The sequence below is a fragment of the Lutra lutra genome, chromosome 2 (assembly GCF_902655055.1).
Source record: "Lutra lutra chromosome 2, mLutLut1.2, whole genome shotgun sequence".
NCBI classification, from domain to species: domain Eukaryota; kingdom Metazoa; phylum Chordata; class Mammalia; order Carnivora; family Mustelidae; genus Lutra; species Lutra lutra.
Window position 1 is genome coordinate 64,459,549 of NC_062279.1, and position 21,580 is coordinate 64,481,128.

Sequence of the window (21,580 nt, forward strand, 5' to 3'; positions counted from 1 at the left end):
CAGACACGATTCCATTCACTAATCGACCTGGGTCCTAGAAAACATTCTCAGGTGCCATCGCTTTGTATGAAAGGTAGTTTATTTTGTTCGTGTGAATCCTTCTAAAAGCTGACAAGTCATCAGCCTAAATAATAATAAAAAAAGATGATATTCAACTCAATTAATCTATTAGAGATGAGCCACATTGTCCTTTCTTATTATTCTGAACATCTGTCACAAAGCAGATTTTGTTCAGGACACGATGAACAACTGCATCATTCATGACTGGGTGAAGTAAGTATGATAGTACCAGGTCACTACACCAGCAGTGACATCTGTTTCCCGTAAAACATCACCGGTCAGACACATACTACACATGCATGCACATGAGGTGGCGTGAATGCCATGCTTATTCAAAGCGTAGCCCAACTGCTCCTCATCTTCTTTATCCACGTGTAGAAAATACCTAGTCAATACAGCTGAGGAGGTCAGCTGATGTTCCCAACCTTCTCCTCAACTCAGAAATTCTGTGACCTTCTGAATGTTCTCTAATCAGAATGGAATGGCCATGCGGTCCTTAAGGACAAACAAACGATTCTTTGGGTTTCTGTTTTCATCCACTAGAAGAAACACACATTGAAGGCCAATGCTTCAAAAGCGTTAGCCCCCGAGTGCCTGGGTGGCTCAGCTGGTTAAGTATCTGACTTTGGATTTTGGCTCAGGTCACGATCGAGGACTCTTAGGATTGAGCCCAGCATCTGTCTGGCTCTGTGCTCAGTGTGGAGTTGGCTCGTCTCTCCCCTCTGCTCCTCCCCCAGCTGGCACTCTCTGTCTCTCTCTCTCAAACAAAATAAAATATATTTTTTAAAAAGTGTTAGATTGCTGTGATCTCTTGAACAGGCAGGACCCCAGTCCCCAGCCAGGACCCACGCCCTGGTGAAAGAGTGTGAGTCGAGCCCCTCCCTCACTGTACTGCTGGGGACAAAGAACTGGGGGGTGGTTCGGCAGCCAGTTGACAGCGGTGTTTTTCTGCAACAAGTATAAAGAATAGCAGTCAGGAAAGATATAAAATATAATAAAAATTAGAAAAGCAAAATCGCTCCTCTGAGTAGTTTCTGGAACAGAATTTCAATGATTTGAAGACCAAGACTGGTAGACCTTGAGTGAAAAAGTCTCCCACTTTGGGTTATGACTCCAAAGAAAAGAGCACAAGGGGTCATATTGAAGCCAAAAAGCAACTTCTTGTGTTTACTGTTTTTCTTCTCCTGCAAAGGTGCAGGAGAGCCTTACCACACCTAATTTCAAAACTAAGACAATAGCGTACAGCATGGCGGCAGGTTAATAACACTGTATCGCCTATTTGAAAGTTGCTCAGAAAGTAGATCTTAAAACTTCTCATCAGGAGAAAAAAAGTTTGTAACTATGGTGACAGATATTAACTAGACTTACTGTGGCAATCATTTTGCAATATGTGCAAATATGGAATCATCATATTGTATACCTGCAACTAATACAATGTTACATGTCAATTATGTCTCAATATAAAAGCTAAGCTGACAATGGGATGTAACATTTTTATTTGATAAATGAGAGAGAGTGTAGGGCTGTCAAGTCACAGGGGGAAGAGGACAGAGGAGAAAAAGAGGAAAAGAGAAAGCCAGAAAAAGAGTCCAGCCGAAGGGGAGAGCTGAGACAAGAAAGAAAAAATAAATGTCAGTTACGGAGGGAAGGAAGTTAGGGAAAGCAGAACTAGTGAGAAGAAAAGGGGAGTGGGAAAGAAACAGCCTCTTCCATTCTGAAGTGTGAGCCCACAGTTCTTCATGCCCCACGCACAGTTCGATAGCTTCAACACTGAAATTCAGAGACTCGTCCCCTGTGCCACGCAGGTACAATTCCTCATGCCTGGACCATAGAGCATCGTGTTCACTGTACCCATCCAAATTCTAACCCTCCTTTGGAGGCTAACACAAATTTTAAAGCCAGATAATTCTGCGAGGGAGCTTTCTTTGCTATTTTCAGCCCAAGGGAATCACTTCTCTTTAAACTCCTGGAGCCCCCATCTCAAACAAAACTTATTTGTCACACTTGTCATGTGGACTCCATCCTGTTGGGCCACCACTCTTGTGTCTTGGTCTTAATTCGCCAACCGCCTGACAGAATTCTGGAGGACAAAAACTGTGTCTCTCATACTGGGTTCCTTGCAACTGCCACCATGATGCTTTGCATATTGTAAATATTCTCATTATTTATTAATGACCAGTGAAACACAACCATTGTTCACAATTTTTTTTTTTTTTAGCTGAACAATAGGAAGACATACATTTCACATTAGGGGAAGCAATTAGGATATTCACTTATAATACTGTCCTCCTCCTTTTTAATTGGCTTCATTTTAGTCACAAGACCTCATAGCTATAAGTTATCTTGTTGGTAAAGCAGAATCATAAACTATAGGAGGTTGGAAGAGACCCTAAGACCCTTCTATTTCCATTACTTTATAGAGGCATGGAGACATAGGGCATAACAAGAACAGCATGAACTTCCACAGAGATCCTGGGCTCAAATCTGAGAGCAACCTCTCAGCAGCTATGCGATCTTGGATAACCCTACTGAACTTCTCTCTGCCTGAGGCAGCTGAATTATTTATAAAGCAGTGATAATAGTATCTGCCTGAAGACGTGACTCTCTATAAACAAGACAGCACACATAAAAGCATCAAGTAGAGAAAATGGCACATAGTAGGCTCTGTAAATGTTCTGCTACTAGACTGAGAGCCTTTTAAGCATGAGGACCACGTTCTACTCAGGTACGAATCTCAGATGCCTTGAGAAGAGATTAAGTCCTTCCTGAATGAGAAAACAGAGATCCAGACCACAAGTGAGGCTTCCCCAAAGCAAAGCAGAATAACAAGTCTGGGCTGGGTTTTATCGATCACCTTGTCTAGTGTTTCTCAAAGTGTGGTCTGGGGACTCTGGGATATCCCCAAGACCCTTTCCAGGGGTCTACAAGGTACTCCTTTTTCCAACTAACTACCTGGTGAAACAGGAATTTTTTTTCATATACTTCATCTAAAACAACCTATCACCACAGACTAAATATGAGAAGCAGACAAAGGAATACAATAGTCTTCATTTAAGTCAGACTGAAAGGATTTACAAAAAAGCAAAAAGAGTGCCATTAATACTTTTGTTAAAAAAGTTACTTTTCATAAAATATTTATGCTATGCTGCTTATGTTATTTATATAATATGTACTTGTTATTTTAAAGTGAATGATAAGACCATATTCTAAAATTTTGCTTTAATTTCTTATATGGGTAAATAAATATGAATAATACAAACAAAAGCTCTAAAAGCACCAGCTCATCATCCATCAAATTCCCCCTCCAAAGCACTTGATTGTACCCTATTATCCATGTAAGTGAAGATGATATAGACTGAATGTTTGTGTCCCCCAAAATTCATATGTAGAAATCCTAACCCCCAAGGTGATAACAATAGGAGGTGAGGCTTTGGAGAGTAAATAGGTTAACATGAGCACAGCCCCCATGATGGGATTTACAAAAGAAGCAACAGCAGAGACACCAGAGCTTTCTGTTTTCTCCATATGAGGAGACAGTGAGAAGGCAACTACCTATAAGTCAGGAAGAGGGCCCTCCTGGAACACAAGCATAAAGGTACCCTGACATCTGATTTTCAGCCTCCAGAACTGTGAGGAATAAATGTCTGCTGTCCAAGCCACCCAGCCTGTGGTATTTTGTTATCACAGTCCAAGGTGATTAAGAAAGAGAGTGATATCATAACTGCAGCAAAAAAGAAATTAGGAGTTTATAAACTCCTAGTTCCCTTGATTCTACTGAGGCAGTGGTTATGTCAAGGTGGAGGAGCACAGGTGAGGGGCCATTAGACAAAGGATGCCACATCTGTAAATATGGACCCTGACTAGGGCAGTATTCCTACTGCAGACACACAGAAGAGCTTTTTCTCCCCCCCGCCCCGAAGATTTATTTTGAGAGAGAACGAGAGTGCATGTGCAAGTGTGGGGGGCAGGAAGGGTGAAGCAGAGGGAGAGATAAACTGAGAATCTTAAGAAGACTCTGCAGAGCCCAACACAGGGCTGAATCCCAGAACTCTGAGATCATGACCCAAGAGCTGGAGGCTTAACCAACTGAGCTACCCAGGTATCCTACAGATGAGCTTTAATAAGTAGGAGGAAGGTCACCAAATATGGCCCCTTTCCCCGCCTTTCCCTTCTCTACTTTCTTCTTTCAGAAAAGTATCAATGCCAGAACCAACCCCCCCCCAACAACTGCTCAAAATTTAACCTCTTCAGAGCCCTCCGGATACGCAAATCTATTATTTTGCTTAGGTTTCATGGGTGGAAGTGAGGGATTGAAACCCAAATCATCTCTCATGTATGATACAGTAAAAATGGATAATCATGTGGTTTTGGTTCTAGAAGTGTCTAGAGATGAAAGTTGAAAGTTCACTGAATAGTTTATATATCAAGACACATTCAAGTGTGTTCCCCTCCTTCCCTCTGGAGGAGGATGATCAAAGACAGCATCTATGTGTCTGCGATGACCTGTGTCAAGGGAGGAAGCCTAGCACTCTCCTCAGTTTTGTAACTAACTTACACATTCCTCAGCACCTGCCCCAATCTTACAATGTAATCACTGCATCGTAATTAATTTTTCTGTTTATCGATTATTTAAAAAAGAAGAAATTCATCACAGTGATTTTATTTTGTATTGAAAAGAAGAGTGTTTTTAGCTCAAGAGACCAAAGTCTTTGGGCATGTTAATGGAAATATAAAGCAACACGTTAATATTAGCCACGCTAAGCCTTTTACAGATAACATGTGACCTTAAACTTGTTTTGACTTTTAATCAAAATAAAAAATAGCTCCCTCTAGTTATTCAGAATAAAGCTTGGACATTTTTCTTGCATCATTACTACTTGGTGCAATTTTGGGGCATCTGGGGGTTTCAGCTGGTTAAGCATCTGATTTTTTATTTTGGCTCAGATCACCATCTCAGAGTCATGAGATTGAGCCCTTTGTGGGTCTCCACAATCGGTGTAGAATCTGCTTGAAGATTCTCTTTCCCTCTCCCTCTGCTCCTCCCCCTGTTCAGATTCTCCCTCTCTCTCTCAAATAAATAAATAAATCTTTTAAAAAAAAAAAAAAAAAAAGACAGCCAGTGTCTTTCTTCAACAAAAGACTGGTTATAAAAAACAAAACAAGAGCAAAACCAGAAAAATCCCTGAAACCCAACCCCCCAACCTCCTCCCCCTAAAAAACTACTCTGTGCAACCTCTATATAGTTCTACAGAGCTTAAACAGTGCATTTCATTTACAGTCTCCTTTTTGTTTCGATTTCATACTATACTGGCAATTACCTGGCTTCATTAACTACTTAGGAAATTTCTCAAGTATGCTACAAGATGCAACATGTAAGAAATATTAACATATAGCAGTGTTCCTGAAAGAAAATTTGAAAGAATGCTATAAAAAATGAGTCTTTTTCATTAAGTTCACATGCTATGCCCTAAAAGCATTGTAGAGTAAACCCATATCAGGAATCTAGCATCTGACATTTGTACTAGAAAGAGCACTTATTAACAAACCCCCAAAAAGCCACTGAGTGCCAATATGTACAAAGTATTTTGCTAAACATTAAGGAAAGTTTTTTTCAAGTATGCTTCCTGCACTCTAGAAGTTTACAGTACAGCTGGAGTGAAAAATGTATATAAAACACAAAAAGCAGCAGATAATTGATACAGAAAAAAGTAATATAGAAAAGAATGTTTTGGGGGCAAAAAGTCCCTCTTGATTTTGAAGATAATAGAAGTCATCACAGAGGAGGAGTCCTTCGGTTTAGGTGAGGGAGAGGAAAGGAAAATGTCAGGAGCAAAGGCACAGCAGTGGAAAGACAGGACTAAGGGAAGAGAAAGGTTAATTTGGCTTATGCAGAGTTTATGCAGAGAAGCAGCAGGAAATAATGCTGAAAACAGCATTTTAAAATTAATTAGTTCATCAAACACTTACTAATGCCAGACAGTATTATAGGTGCTGGGTCTGCGAAGATAAACCAGACAGGCCAGGTTCCTACCTTCTCTGAGCCTATGTTACAGTGGCAGGAGACCTACTACAAAGAACATAAATGTGTGATATGATGGGGAGGGACAGAGCAGATGGGTCTCTCTAGATCTGGCGGTCAGGCTTCTGAACAAGAAATACTTCCAACTGAGACAAGAAGGGGAGAAAGGACCACCTTCCTGCACAGAACAAATACCAGGTAGAAAGGGTCTGAGAAAAGGATGAGCTTAGATCCTTCAAAGCACCATAAGGAGGTCAACATGGCTAACCAAAGGCGCTCGTGAATCTTCTGAGGGAATCTGAACTGCACCTTATTATTTCAAACGCTACTTAGTCATGGTCGTACACCTGGATGATGGTATGTTCCCTGAGCTACGGTCCTGGGAGACACAGCAAGGTGGGACTTCTTCACCTTGCTGCCTCCACTTCTGCTCTCCCACCCACCCGCCCACCACCAGCACGTGGTGTACGTGACCCGTGACTTCTCCCTGCCGTATTCCCAGTGCCTAGAACAGTGCTTGGTTTGCTGAAGTTGCTCAAGAAACATTTGTTGCGTTAATGGACTGGATAAATATCACTTACCGCCTTCTCCGAAGAACAGTCCAGAATGAGAAGGCTGGGTTTGGTGAAGGAGACAGGTCGAGGAATGAGTTAGATCACCTGCAGTCCTGGTCTCAATACTCCTCTCTTCAGTGTTCTTGCCTTCCTCAGGTAGGGCAGTGCCCTGCACGCTCATTTCAAGAACTTCCCTTAATGTGAGCAGGAACCCAGAACAGCACCCACAGCCAAGTTACCCATTTATTTAAGAACTTCCCTCCTCTCAAACCTTTTGCCGGAAATGTCTAGAAGTAACTTTTTGCTCTGACTCTACTTCTTATCACTATGCTAGCTGATTAAAGGGAAGAAATACTGTTTTCAAAGAATGGGAGAAAAAAGAAGAGAAGAAATACCTCTCGTTTGGAGTTCTGCACCTACCTTTCCTCTGCTTCCCTATGTGACTGAATGCTTATTTCTCTTTTGTAGCTTATAAAAATTTCCTCAGGTTTCATTGTAGCTTTGCTTACAGTTCCCTCTGCCTTTGGATAGCAAGAGGTCTTCCCACACCCTACCTTTGTGCAACAGATAAAATGCCATTCTGCAATGTTTCTGCCACTTGCAGGCAAGGATTGACCATTTTCTAATTTGCGACATTGTTTTTCTTCATTCATGAGTGTCGATCTCCATAGTCTACAGGGGCTGGCCATGAGGGAAAAGGGCCAGGTGCAAACAGCAGGCAGCAGTGGGAACCATGGGGAGAGGGCAGCATATGCAACCTCTAAAGGGGTAGCTGTGGCTCTTGTCCGACTCACAAATGGCCACACCATTCTGCTGCAGACTCTGGCTTTCTCGCTGGTATAACAGGACCCGGTTTCCATAGGGTCCAATGGAAAGATAAGGAACAGAAGGGGGACTTTCTGTTCTTTCAGTTTCTCTCTTCATACTGACCCAGAGGAAAAAACAGAAGAAATCTCAGAAGACAGGAGGTATGAGTAGGGGTGCATGTGTGTGTGTGTGTGTAAGACACAGAGAGAGACAGAAAGAGATGGAGAAGGAGGGAGGAAAGAGGGGGAGCAGAAGGAGGAGAAGGGAAGGTGGTGGGAAAGGTTGGAGGTCAGATACTGGAAACTATACAGAACAGTGTCCCAGTGAGTACAGGGGAAGTAAGAAATCCTGTCTGGAAGCGACAGAGAGGGAAGAGAAGAGGGGAAGAGCCATTGGGGATAGAGAAGAAAAGTAAATGAAGCCAGGGAAGGGGAAGTTGACCCAGGCTCATCCTACTTCCGTGGCTCCTCTCATCAGAACTCCTGTCCCCCACCATCACTGGCTCTCACCCTGCTGGAACGAGGGTCCAGACACAGAAGTCACCTCTGCAGTACCAAGCATGCTTCCTTAGGAGGGGTGGGGGAGGCCTGCCATGTCCTAACTCCACCCACTCCTGGCCTTCGTGGGGACACCCTGATCCCAGCTGGCACAACAGTGACACGGCCTTGGTATACACAGCCCGAGTATGAGCCAGGCCTCTCAGAGCTTTAGGACCTTAAGTGAAGAGGGTCCGTAAGGGCACTGTGGCCTGCGGAGGGCCTCTCATTAAGGACAACTGGACCATGGCAGCACAGTGATCCCTTACTGGGGCGACAAGGACAGCACTCCATGAAACACGAAATGACTGCTAACTGAGTCTATACTTCCCTTCTGGTGCTGCCATCACACAGTCAATGGCCAGGAGGAGGGGTTCACCTTCCATCACTAAGAAGCTGAGGTTAAGGAATCCAGGTCCAGGGCAGACACACTGAGAGCGCTCACTTACAGGGGCTCAGAAAGTGGCACCAAGATTTAAACTCTTCCTCCTACCACCTCTGAACCAAAAATATAAATAAATAAAATTAAGGTCTAGGAACCACAAAGGCAGTGCAAGATCATTCAAGAACCATTTTTTGTTGGGCTACCACTTGGTACAATATAAACATGATTTTAAATATACTTTTGATTCTAAAATATTGGTCAAGACTTAAAAGAGAGTGGTAACACTGAACCTGCCTTTCAGAAACTTAAAAAAAAAATTGGAAGAAATTTCATTACAGGCTTAAATGGCAGTTTTAATATGTGTACTGAATTGATAAGAAATTTGAATACTTACAGCGATCTGTAGCAATATATGATAAGCTGTTTCAAGGTACAATTGAATAATTAATCATTTAATACATATTTGAAAAGTTTCACATTTATAATAAAAGTTCTATGCTAATTTAAAGTATTAACTCATATCTTCACCCCAATGTTTAATAAAAAAAGATGGGAAAGAATGCTTTCCTTAATTATTCCCTGCTCCCCACCTTCCCTCCAACTCCAATAAAGCCAGTACACAGCATGAGGATAAGATCTTTGGGAACTTTCAGATCTGTTTCACAGGAGAAGGCAAACACAAAGAATCAACTATTGAAGTTTTGGTCACGGTTTTAAATATAGCAAAGCTTTTGGTATGAAAACTGCATCCTCTATCACACTTCTTTATCAGAAACGTCATCCTCATAATTAGCAATGATAAACTTAGAAAGCATTTTCTAGCCTAATTGATTGTTTGCTTCATTTGGTCAATAATTCATTCATTCAGCAAATATTTAGAGTTCCTCCTTTGCCTTGGACACCATGCCAGGTGCTGGAAATTAAAAACTGATTACGACAGAGCTCGTGATTTCAACAAAGAGGTACGAGGGAAACAAAGTAGGGATACAGACACCCAAGAACGGCGGGTGCAAGTGAGAGGTGGCCTGAGCCTGTGGAGGTTGGCGGGAGAGCAAGGGAGGATCCCACGAGAGCGGATCTACCTGCCACTGAACAGCGTACGTTACTTCCTTGCACTCTTGGAAGGGTACTGGCTGAGGGAAAGTCCAGGGACACGTTGAGCAGACAAGAATGTGAAAGGTGCTGGCAGGCAAGCGGGAGGTGTCCTTCCCGCTTTCTGGTTCATCACCTGCTGGGCTCACGTGGCTTTTAAGGCTGGTAGCCACACTTTCTTTCAGGAAACCCTCTCTTTCCTTGGGATCTCTCCTGTCTTGTGTCCTTTACCGCTTCTAAAGTGAGCTCAGAATTTGTCTCTTTAGCTGGGACTTCTCTCTAAGCTTCAGGTATGGATAATAACTCCTTATTTACTATCTTTCCTTGAATAATATTTGAAAGGCAATTCAATTTTATGTTTAAGACTGGCCTCACACTATCCCTTCCTCTTCCCTTCCGAACTCTGGTCCTCTACCCTTGCTCCCTTTTCCCGGGCAGTGACACCATATCCTACCTGGCACTTAAGGCAGAGGCCTGGAAGTCTTCCTAGACACCCACTTCTCCTCCCCCTCCATTCTCTACCTGAATCTGACCACCAGCAATTCCCATAGATTTTGCCTTTTAACATCTTGGCATTTCTCTCCATGTCCCATCACTACACAGCTCTGCATAGAGTTCCTTCCTGCTGCTGGGTCTGCACATGCTGGGCCGTCAGCCTCTATCAGCATCCCTCCTCCTGTACTCCCTCCACCTGGGTGACACTAGTTTAAGCAATACCAAGGAAGCTTTCCCAACTAGAGCAATCCCTCCCATTAACTGTCCCCAAAGCGCTTGCCCTTTTAATACTTAGAATCATGATTTTCGGATCCTCGGATCAAGATCTGTCTCCCTGGTTGGACCGTATGTTCCATGAGCCAGGGATTGTCTATACATTTTTCCCCTATTCTGAAGGTACTGTTCAGAACGCTGGCAACAGTTAGCAAATATTCCTTCAATAAATGCAGGACGAAGCCTGCGTGTGCATGCAGACCCTAGCTGCAGGCCATCCTCTCTAACTTAGTAGTTTCCCTAACAGATACAGGGTCTGTGGTAGCATCCATAACAGAGCTACTGATCAAGCTCTTTTTGTCAGTGTGATTTGATCAAAAGGCTTTATATCATTTCCAGATGTTTTCTGGAAGTAGGTTCTCTTCTTTCTCAACTTTGAAAATCAAGCTCTGCCCTATTCTTTCTAGTTGAGAGAAACCTACAGAGAACTCTAGGGTGAGGTTAAGGTCAAAGGTTTAAGAACAAGATAAAACTTTCATTCTAATAATTATATAAGATCATAACATTTAACTATTTATAACATTAGAAAGCCATTATTGTGCTTCCGCTTTATCTGTATTAGTATTTTTTACAATAGGAAAATGTACACAAAGTGTATATGGCCTTTTCTATCTTTGGTTTCTTATTTATTTCCCAAACCTTTCAATCATGTTAATTTAGGCTTCAAATATAAGCTGCTTTCTCCTAAATCTCATTTGTTAAAAAGGATTCTAACACTTTTGTACTGTTTCGAGAATGTATAGACTCAGATATGTGCATATAATTAAGAACTAATAGAGTACACTGAAAGCATAGGCAACAAAAGAAAAAAAAATAAGTTGCACTTCATTAAAATCAAAAACTCTAATTTTAAATGCCTCAAGGAATACTATAAGAGTGAAAAGACAGCACACAGAATGGGAGAAGTATACAAAACACATCTCTGATAAGGGTTTAATATCCAGAGTATATAAAGAACTCCTACAACTCCAGAACAAAAAGACAAACAATCCAATTAAAAATGATCAAAGGACTTGAACAGACATTTCTCTTAAGAAGATCTACAAATGGCCAGTAAGCTCGTGAATGGAGGCCCAACATCATTAGTCATTAGGGAAATGCAAATCAAAACCACAATGAGAAAGGACTTCACAGCTCCTAAGAGATAAATCAGAGAAAGACAGATGCTGTATGATACCACTTACATGTGGAATCTCAAAAAGGCTAACTGGTAAAAACAGATCACAACAGTGGTTACTACAGGGTGAAAGGAGGGGGAAGGAGAGGTGTGGTTTTAAGGGTACAAACTAGCAACGAGTAGACAAGTTCGGCAGACTTAATATACAGTATAGGGAATATATGAAATATTTTATTATAATTGTCAACCTTGCTAATGGACTAGATCTTAATTACTCTTACCAGGAGAAAGAAATGACAATCTTGGGACTTGACAGAGTGCTAAGTACCAGCTACAATGGCAATCATATTACAATATATAAATATCGAAAATCAACGTGTACACCTTAAATTCACACAGTATTATATATCAAATATATTTCAAAACCAAAAAAAACCCCCAAAAACAAATAAAAACCCAAACCCATCCCCAAACATTTTGTACCTACTAGGGTAGCTATTAAAAACAAAAAACCTAGGGCCTCCTGGGTGGCTCATTTGGTTAAGCATCCGACTCTTGATTTTGGCTCAGGTTAAGATCTCAGGGTGCTGGCGTGGAGCCCTGTGTCTGGCTCTGCGCTTAGCGGGGAGTCTGCTTGAGAGTCTCTCTCCCCCTTTCCCTCTGACTCTCCCCCATTTCTCTCCCTACTTCCCTCCCTCCCTGTCAAACAAATAAATAAATCTTAAAAAAAAGAAAAAAAGAAAAAGCCCTAAACAGAAAATAAGTGTTAGCAAGGATGTGGTGAAACTGAACTCTTGTAACTACTGTTGCATTGCTGGTGGGAATGTACAATAATAGCACAAGTGCTGTGGAAAAGAGTATGGTGGTTCCTCAAAAGTTGAATGCAGAATTACAGTATGCTTCAGAGATTCTACTCCTAGATATACACCAAAAAGAAATGAAAGCTGGGATTCAAACAGATATTAGCATACGAATGTTTATAGCAACGTTATTTACAAGAGCCAGAGGTGGAAATAACCCAAGTGTCTATTGATAGATGAATGAATAAACAAAATGTGGTCAAAGCTCTTTACTTGGTAAAGATAAATAAGGTAGTTATATTTTATAAAGTTGCAGCAAACACTGAATCCGTGAATACTGAACTCTTCCTCCTAAGGGAAATACAGGGTTGGGTTCTCGAGAGCCGCTGATCACTTTCATCGCCTGATCTATATACATAATTCTGTTGTATGTGTATTTCTGCTTAAGGGCACCTTATTAATAGATATATACCTGATTCATTAGCATTGAACTTACAGCCAACAACACTATAACTCATGCCTGAAAGACGCTTATCTAAGACCTGTATTTTTTTCCCCTAAGGAACGTCAGACTTCCTGCTTTAGGAACACCAGATAGCACTTCAGCACTCTGCTTAGAGGTCACTTTAAACAGTGAAATCACCAACAAAAAGCACAAAAATGCAAAAAACGTGGTACTAAATAGACCATGAAAAGGCCACTTGTTCACAGTATGAGAGCCGAAACATAAAGGCAGAGAGTCTCGGCTGAAATGTACACATGGGGTGGGTCACAAATTTATTGCTGCTCTGGGCACATCTGCGAAGGACTACGGAAGTGCCGCGTGTGTTCACTCTGGGGTTACAAATAAATGTAGCCAGAAGGTCAATTCACAAATACAGAATCTGCAAACGATGAGCATCGATCCTAGGTACATACATTGGAATATCATTCTGCCATAAAATGAAATTCTGATACACGATACAGTAAGAATGAGCCTTGAAAACCTTATGCTTCAGTGAAATAAGCCAGACACAAAAGGATACATATCATATGACTCTACTTGGTTGAATTACCTAGAATAGGCAAAGCCATGAATTAGAGGTTATCAGGTGTTTGGGGGAGGGGAGACTGTGGAGTTCTTGTTTGAGGGGTTCAAAGTTTCAGTCTGGGATGATGAAGTCTGGGAGATGGATGGTGGGGAAGGTTGCACAGCAGTGTGAATGTGATTAATGCCACTGAACGGTACACTTAAAAATGGCTCAAATGGAAAATTTTTATGTTATATGTATTTTATGGGAAAAATTAATAGATATACTCAATAAGACCAAACAGATCATTTAAATCTCCAGTTAAAATCAAATGGAGACATGCTGGATGGCATGGAATAGAGATTCTTGTTTACCCACACTTTTAAAACAAGGAACATGTTTTTCTTTTGGTTTATAGACCATATTTGAAAACAGGCTTCCTATTTAATAATATCAGCTGATTAATGAGGAAAACAAGTAGATGAAAATGTGCATGTCAGTTGTTTGGCCTCACTTCATGCTTTTGGTGAAAAATTATGCAGTAGAATTATTCTTTCTGACTAATTGCCGAAAGAAGAGTCACCTTCAGAACAAACAACTGATGTTCCTAATTTATATTGGAATAAAACAGTCTTTGTGTCCTACTGTATTGGGGTGAACTAGACTTTGTAGGGAAGTTGGTACGGTACCATTTAGGTATCTTGGCACTATGAGTCCACTTCTAATCTTTTGCATTGCTTTTCTGTCTTGTATTATCAATCTATTTCTTATCTGCTTCCTTCCTTACTGAAAACCCCTATTTTCCTACCTAGAGAGAGACATCTGATAGAATATGGCTGTGGTTACTATCATAATTCAAATGTTCCTTTTTTATATTAGGTGTTTCTTGACCCAACAATTACAAAGAAGCACTGGTGGAGATAAACGTAAATGAAATGTACTAATGTAAACTTAACGTAGGAAGGGAATCATGGCCAAAGAAATCTCTCTTACAATTCTTTTGATCTTTTAAAATGCATCATAATACCAAAGATGTTTCACTACAGAGAAGCATTTTTGGCTTTTTTTTTTATGATTTCAAAGAATGGTAATTATGAGTGTCATGAAAACACATTGAGCAGCTGTATACTGTTAACAATAGAACCACTATATGAATGTGTGCTAAAACTGGCACTTCATACATTCCCATTTCCTAGAAACTAGAGAGTCTTCTCAAATGGAGTAGATACCAGAAGAGACTGTTTTCTATTAATCGTGGCGTTGTACCAGTCAAGTTTTTAGAGCCAACTGGATCATCTTTCTTTTGGGACAATTCCCACATACTATTATATGAGATCTATATATACTGATTTATATATACTCAGACATGTGCATAGTAATTCTGCAAAAAGGAATTTTTAAATCCTTAAATGATAGGATTTTTTTCCTCTTAAAAATGCTATGTGTCAGTGGATTCTTTCACAAATATACATATGATTTATATTTAGAAATCATAAAAAAAGCATAACAAATAACTCTGCAGTTTATTTTATGAAGGCTAATTAATAGGTACTTACTCATTAAAGACTAGGTCTGGCGCAAAATAGAGAAATTGGCTGTTTGTATGTTTGTACGATCTCCAGCTCAAGGCAAATGATGATAGACACATCCAAGAATACTGGATTAGGGTAATTTGGTCCTCAAGAGGCAGGTTTCTAAATCCTGAAGAACAGAACAATTAATCACAGAAATACACTTAGCATTTAAGTACATTCCAGGAAGAAGCTTCTTAAGGCAACCCTACACAGTCACCTGTCTCTAACAGACTCAATTTAGTTCAATAGTCATTTAAGGAGCACCCACCCTGGGCATAGCCCTATTCAACATTTCATTCTAAATGCACCTTAAATTTTCAATGAGGGTGAAAGGCCAGGACAAATAAAACCAGGGAGCTCAGGCAGTTTCATTGTGGGTAACGTCTAAAACCCTTGGTTAGACTGGAGGAATTTATATTAACCTGTAAAACTTGCTTCATTCTACTAACAATAATATTAAACTAAAGAATATTTTAATAACTAACTCCTGCATATCCGCTATCATGGTGGAAGATTTTAATTTTCGTGAATTTGGGGTGGTTGAAAAAATATCATTCCTTGTTCCTTTTCTTCTGGGGGTAATACCAGACTCTGATAAAGTTGTAGAGTAGAATGAGCGTCCTTGGCCCCTGTCCTGCCCTGTCCCACAGTCTGGTGTGGGCCTCTGATAGCTCTTCTTTTGTTCCTTTTCTCATCGCGCCTGTATTCCCAGGGGCAACATGGTATTCTTCCATTTGTAGAGTTTTACCTGGGCAAGCTCCTCTTCAAAGGAACAACTATCGGAGCCTTCCCCAGTCTTTTCTCTTAGGGCCCTGGCTGACCACAGGTAATCCAAGAAACTGCTTTGATTAATGGACTGGGAAAGTGGGATAGCCATTCTAAGTGATGTTTCTGTAGATTAATAGGGATCTTATTAATAAAATTCTAGAGCACAAAAAATGACTGAAGTAGGAATTTCAAGGACAATTTAAAGGGTGCTGGAGGTAAGATGACGTTTTCAGAAAGAAAACAATCTTTCAGGGTCTCATACCACTTACTCGGTAGGTCTTCGTTTCCTTGTCTGCGCTAAGATTGGCCCGGGTCATACGATGCTGATAATGGGCTCATTGCGTTCTCACAAACAGAATGTATTTGACCTTATGAATATTTTGGGTCTGAAATGTCCCCTTTCAATCATCAACACAAGAAATGTATATTAACAACAGAACCCGTAGCCCTAACATCTCAGGAGAAATGAGCACATGAACAGTTTCCCTACACACTTGATTAATTTGATATTGATGGAAAAATATGGTGTGAGGATTAAACGGGGAGCTAACTCCAACTGCACTGTTGGAGATGGCGAAATCAGTTGCCCTGACTTCTCTAGTTCGGGATGCAAACCGTGACAGGAGAGACGTTCCTACCTGGAAGTACCTTCGCCCACTTTACCACTTGGATCATCTGTTTGCCTGCTAAGCGGTTTAGAGTGGAGAGCAGGTTCTCAGCGGTGTCTGGTTTTGAGCTGTCATAGCCTGCATACACAATCTCAGGCTCGATGTTCTCAAGGATCATAACAGGGGAAGGCGTGAGTGCTCGTGAGATCGTGGAGAGCTGAGGGACCAGCGCTGTGTTGACTGAGGGCTCTTTTGCAGGAGGGATGTACGTCGTCCCTTCCTCGGGGCTCTGGGGGGGCGGGGGCGGGGGTTGCTGCTGCTGGGACTGTTCCTCGTGAATACCTTTCAACTTGCCCAACTTCTTTGACTTTCGCGCTGTAAAAAATTATAAACAATAAGGGTAAATTAAGATTATGTTTGGGATACATCATACGAGGTAAGTTAAAATTAAACACTGACTTAAACTGATGACTTTCTTTGAAAGATGTCTTGCCACACTAACAGAAATAGTCCCTTGTCAGTATTTTTCTAATACCAGGCACAGTCCTATTTCCTATCAATTAAGCAATTTAGCAATTTTATGAATAGGTACTATTAAGATTCTTATTCTATAAGGAAACAGACCAGAGGGTTAAGAAATCTAAGATCACACAGTTAACACATGATAGAGATGGGAGTTCAGAGGAAGGAGAATTATTTTGTATGCCAGTAAGTTACATATGCCGCAGTTAAATCTTACAGAAATCAGTAATTCCCGCTATTACCCACCAATGAGTTGCCGACAAGTGCCAGAATGGGTCTTACGATTCCAGTGCTGTCTCTGCTCCCTCTAATTAGCTCTCCCTGGCCCCTTTACTAGTTCTTCTTGGTGCCTCTCTACCACGTTTCCTGTTCTGGTCCATGGGCGATTGCTGGCTTCTGCACTTATTTCGTGTAAATGCTGCTGGGGCTACGTCCCCAGCTGTACTGAGAAGCCCCGAAACACAAAGCCTGGGTGTCCCTCCTCGTTTACAGCCCTCTGGCCCCTGGGTAAATGTTGCACTTGGAGACGGGGATGTGCAGATTTCCACTGAATTAATGGAACAGCAATCAATCCCAAAGCAAGGCAACAAAAGGGAATAAATTAAGTATCTGGATGATTTCAAATGAGAGAGCTAGCTACTATATGTACAGGAATTAATGCTACAAAAAAAATCAGGTTTAAGTTACACCAATACACCCATATAAAATCTTTAAAAACATGTCTCACTATTTTTGATATAAACAATTCACTTATCATATAATCTAGAAATAAAAAAATACAATACTATAATGGAATCCTACTTCAGATTTTTAGGAGAACATATTATGTACAAGTGACTGTATGTTCTGATTTGCTGAGAACAGTCCGGGTTTATGCTGGTTTTCTTAGCATGATTACCAGAAGCACCCTGTTTACTCTTAGGAGTGCCAAATTTTGGACAATGAATATAATATGGTCATTTTAATGAAAACCAAAGGGTCAGTATTAAGTTTAATAACAACTGTTTTTCTTTCTCATTTCCTTCAAGGGCTTTTGAAACAGACAATGAGAAATGAAAGACTGGGGAGGTGGAAGGGAGACTAGAAGGCAGATGGGAGAACTTGGGGGTGGACGCAGCTGCATGGGGGTGGATGGAGAGATGGACAGATAACCAGGAAGATGGATGGATGACTGAATGGATAAAAAGGAAAGAAGCTTAGAAATGCCAAACTAAACTTCGAGCTATGGTGATAACTTATTTGCAAATGCAAGGTTCCCAATTTTACTGAATACTTTATTTCAAAATTCTTCAAAGACCAGCTACCTTCTACTTAGTTCTAACACGTAAGGGACTTCTAGAATACAAATTTAATGTAAACTAGAAATATGCCACACTAATTAACTTGATTGTAAAAAACAACCATTCATGATTACAACTGTGGCCATTAATATTGACCACATTCATTACAGAAACACTTAACGATTTAGGTATAAGACAAGTCACTGGCCAACGACAGATCTATCTGCCATACATCCATTAAATAGTGGAACTGGGCTTAAAAGATATAATTCCTATCCTTAAGGAGTTTAAAATTAGCAGAACAATTTTAAAACAGTCATTTTAAATCATTTCACTTCTTTATAGACTGTCTCCTTCAATAAAAGATCTGTGTCAGAAAAATCTGATTTTTCAGAATTGCTTCAATGAAAAGGAAATGTGTCATAGTCACATACGCAAATGGGAAGCTGCAAACGAGTTCTGCCCAGGGGTGCTGAGCTTACAGTGGAGAACTCAGATGCTTCTGAGGATTGGATGAGTGAGAGACCACTAAGAAATCAGCCAAGTGCCTCACCAAGAGCATATAGTGATCATTTGATCATTTGATCATAGTGATCATTTGAATCAGACTTTTCAAATGGCCTATGTCACATAAACTTTTCTCTATGCCTCAACTGATTCATCTGAAAAATGGAGATGATGGGGCTTCCCTCTCCTATCTTGCAGAGGGCTAACTGGGGAAAGAAAAATTAAACCATGTTAGAAATTATTACTAACATCTGAAATAATATTTTTCTTACTTTTTTGATATAATATTTCAACAGTACTTCCATTCTTTCCAAAATTTTGCAAATATTTAAAATATTCCGGTTCATTAAAATGTCCTCATTCATTTTAAGACTATATCTGATGATAACCATAGTTTGATTGACTAGGAATAGCCAAGGGTTATATTTTCAACTTTTATTAAAAGTGATATTTGCTTGCAAATTAATTATAAAACTCATATTTGTTTTAGGCCTTAGGTCTATCATGCTGTGTTTATTCTCCTGGCTGATTTAAGGTCAATGCCATGAAATATCAAAAAGAAGAGAGCCTAAGTTTTCTCTAGCACTTATCCACAAGACTATGTCCTGTAGCATAAGCTAGTGAGCACATTATCAACATTCTGTTTGGTATTTCAGGTACATTTAACTTTACCCTGTGATTTTGTGAACATATGTGGGACACACTTGGAATCAAGTAATACTCCGTATTTATTTAAATAGCTCAGGGTAATATTTTCAGTGTGCAGATTTTGCAGCCATGTGTATTCGTCCAATATCTTTTCTAAAAGTACAGGGAGTTACATAATTAATTACACTTTTATTACTCAAAGTAGCCTTTCTAAAACACTGGAAAATTTTATGCTGCTCTTCTAATACATGCTGTCTTCTAAAATGAAAGCTCCTAAAAGTTGGTAATAGTGTCTTATGTGTTCCTATAACATCCTCTCGATGATGCTTATGGGTACTCAATAAATGTTGAATTATTTCAAACTCAAATTTTAATAAACTTGAACAAGTTATTATACTTTAGTAATGGAGTTACACTACGCGGCTTCCCTTCTAATCCTTTTCTCTTTGTCTAATTTGCATCATTTTTATACTTTAAGATTAGCACAAGCTTCAAGTCCAAGTGTATAATTAAGATGTTTGCTAATTACCCAGGAAAATCTTTTGCCAAAGATCCTTAATAAGCATGCATCGAAAGCATCAGTGAACATAAATTTGGGGTCTTAACACTGCTTACCAACCACCTTACTAAATTACTGTGGAGCTAATGGGTGTTGGGCTTGGGAACGCATATGTCCAGGTGGCCAGAGCCCTACTTCATTTCTTGAGTGCCAATGTCAGCTGCGGGGGGGGGGGGGGGGGGGGGGGGGGTGGTGCAGGGTGTGCACACGTGCACGGTGTGGGGGGAGGTGCAGTAACGTGACTGTGAACATGTCCCAGTCCCACTTAGGCCTAAAGGAGTTTCTCTTGTTCCACCTGGAAGTTACAGTAACTAGGATGTGCTTACGGGCAGCCCTCGGCTGCCAAGTCCTTAATTACTAACAGCATCTTGGCAGCCACTTTTTCCTGGCACTGCTGGGAGACAGAACTCTATAGATTCTCCATGAATTGCTCCCCCAGGAGTTGTGCAATGGGGAGGCCCTGCTTCCCATTCTGACCAATATACAGAAGCAAGCAGGGAACATCTGGCTGGACCTTCTAAAAAGTGTGAAAAACTCCCAATGAGTTCTAAGGATTCACAAAGGCCTTAAACGTAGCATGGCAAGACTTCCTTTTTGGTTTACTCTCTCTTCTGAGGCTGACAGGACCCGCAAGATACCTTTTTGACGAACTTTTGGGGGAGTAGTATGATGGCCAGCTAGGATTTCTGTCATTCTTGTATCTCACAGTAAAATGAGGGGATAAACAAGGTTCTCATAGTACTTTCATCGTGATCTTTCTCAAGTACTAATTACCCTAGAAATGGGTAATTAGCACGGCTTTTTTTTTTTCCTTTCCTTATTCTTCTTCCGGGGTAGAATAAAAGACTGGGATGGGATTTTTTTCAATCACAACATTTCACTGGAAAAATTTAAAGTGAGAATTCTGTCATTTTAGAGAAGCTCCATGCTATGTCTTGAAATTCTAGGTCTCGGCAGGAAATATTAGAGAGGATATACTCAGGTTATGTGAAAACATGGATTTTCTGTTCACAGACCAAATATAACTTCTGGATTGTACCCACAGGACAATAACGGTACCTATCCCGTCATCCCTCCTTTAACAGACCATTTCTCTTGTCACCCTCTCATTGGTCATGTTTTCCTACCCTCCTCATCCTCTTTATTTGCATGGCTGCTCTTTGCCTTTCTACTGCCAGAGAAGGCACACTCAGGAGCCGGGAGAACAACCAAATATCTCTGTGTCGTAAAAGTAAATGAGGGAATGTCATCTTTCTACAGGTTTAATTGGTTTTGCAGCAAAACCTCTCTCATCGGTACTAACAGGAAAAAGAGCATCTAGTATTCACGAGGCTGGATGCTGGGGTGAGCAACCAACACCCTGATTTATGACTAAATGATTAGCTTCTCAATTGATAATAAACAAGCGGCATTTTAATTGTTTATAAATACTCCTTGAGTGTTGAAGAACTTGAAAACAGGGTGTTTTAAAAATTATCTCTAAACGTTCTCATGTTAATATACATAACTTAAAAATTAACAGGCATTGTTTATGTTAGCAACACAGAAAATATGCCATGGCAAACTCAAACCCAACTTGTGACCACTTTAAAAAACATTACACACACACACACACACACACACACACAAAATGGTAACCGTAAGAGGTGATGGATATATAGTAGTTTGTGGCAATCATTACACAGGTATATCACAATACCACCTAGTACACATTAAATATAAATAATCTTTTATTTGTTAATCATAACCTCGATAAAATTGGAGAAAAAATATGTTCCAAATTAGTGGATCTCCACATATTAAATTTTAATGTGTGTACAAATATACCCACAGATATTTTTACATCTATAATAGACATAATTTTGTTGCTGTTAGAGAACTTGTTTCTTCACTACTTAGCCAGTGACCAGTATCTATCCACTGCGTAGAAGGTGTCTTGGTTCTATGAGCGGTGCAGTGTTGAATA

At 40.4% G+C, this 21,580-nt stretch overlaps 1 protein-coding gene across 1 annotated transcript in view; it reads right to left on the bottom strand.

Annotated features, from left to right (window-relative positions):
• Positions 1-21,580, bottom strand: part of NR3C2 (nuclear receptor subfamily 3 group C member 2) — a 337,320-nt gene that overhangs the window by 53,463 nt on the left and 262,277 nt on the right. The window contains 2 exon segments of the mRNA XM_047717601.1: positions 14,705-14,849; positions 16,129-16,473. Of these exon segments, the coding sequence (XP_047573557.1) occupies positions 14,705-14,849; positions 16,129-16,473 (490 nt within the window).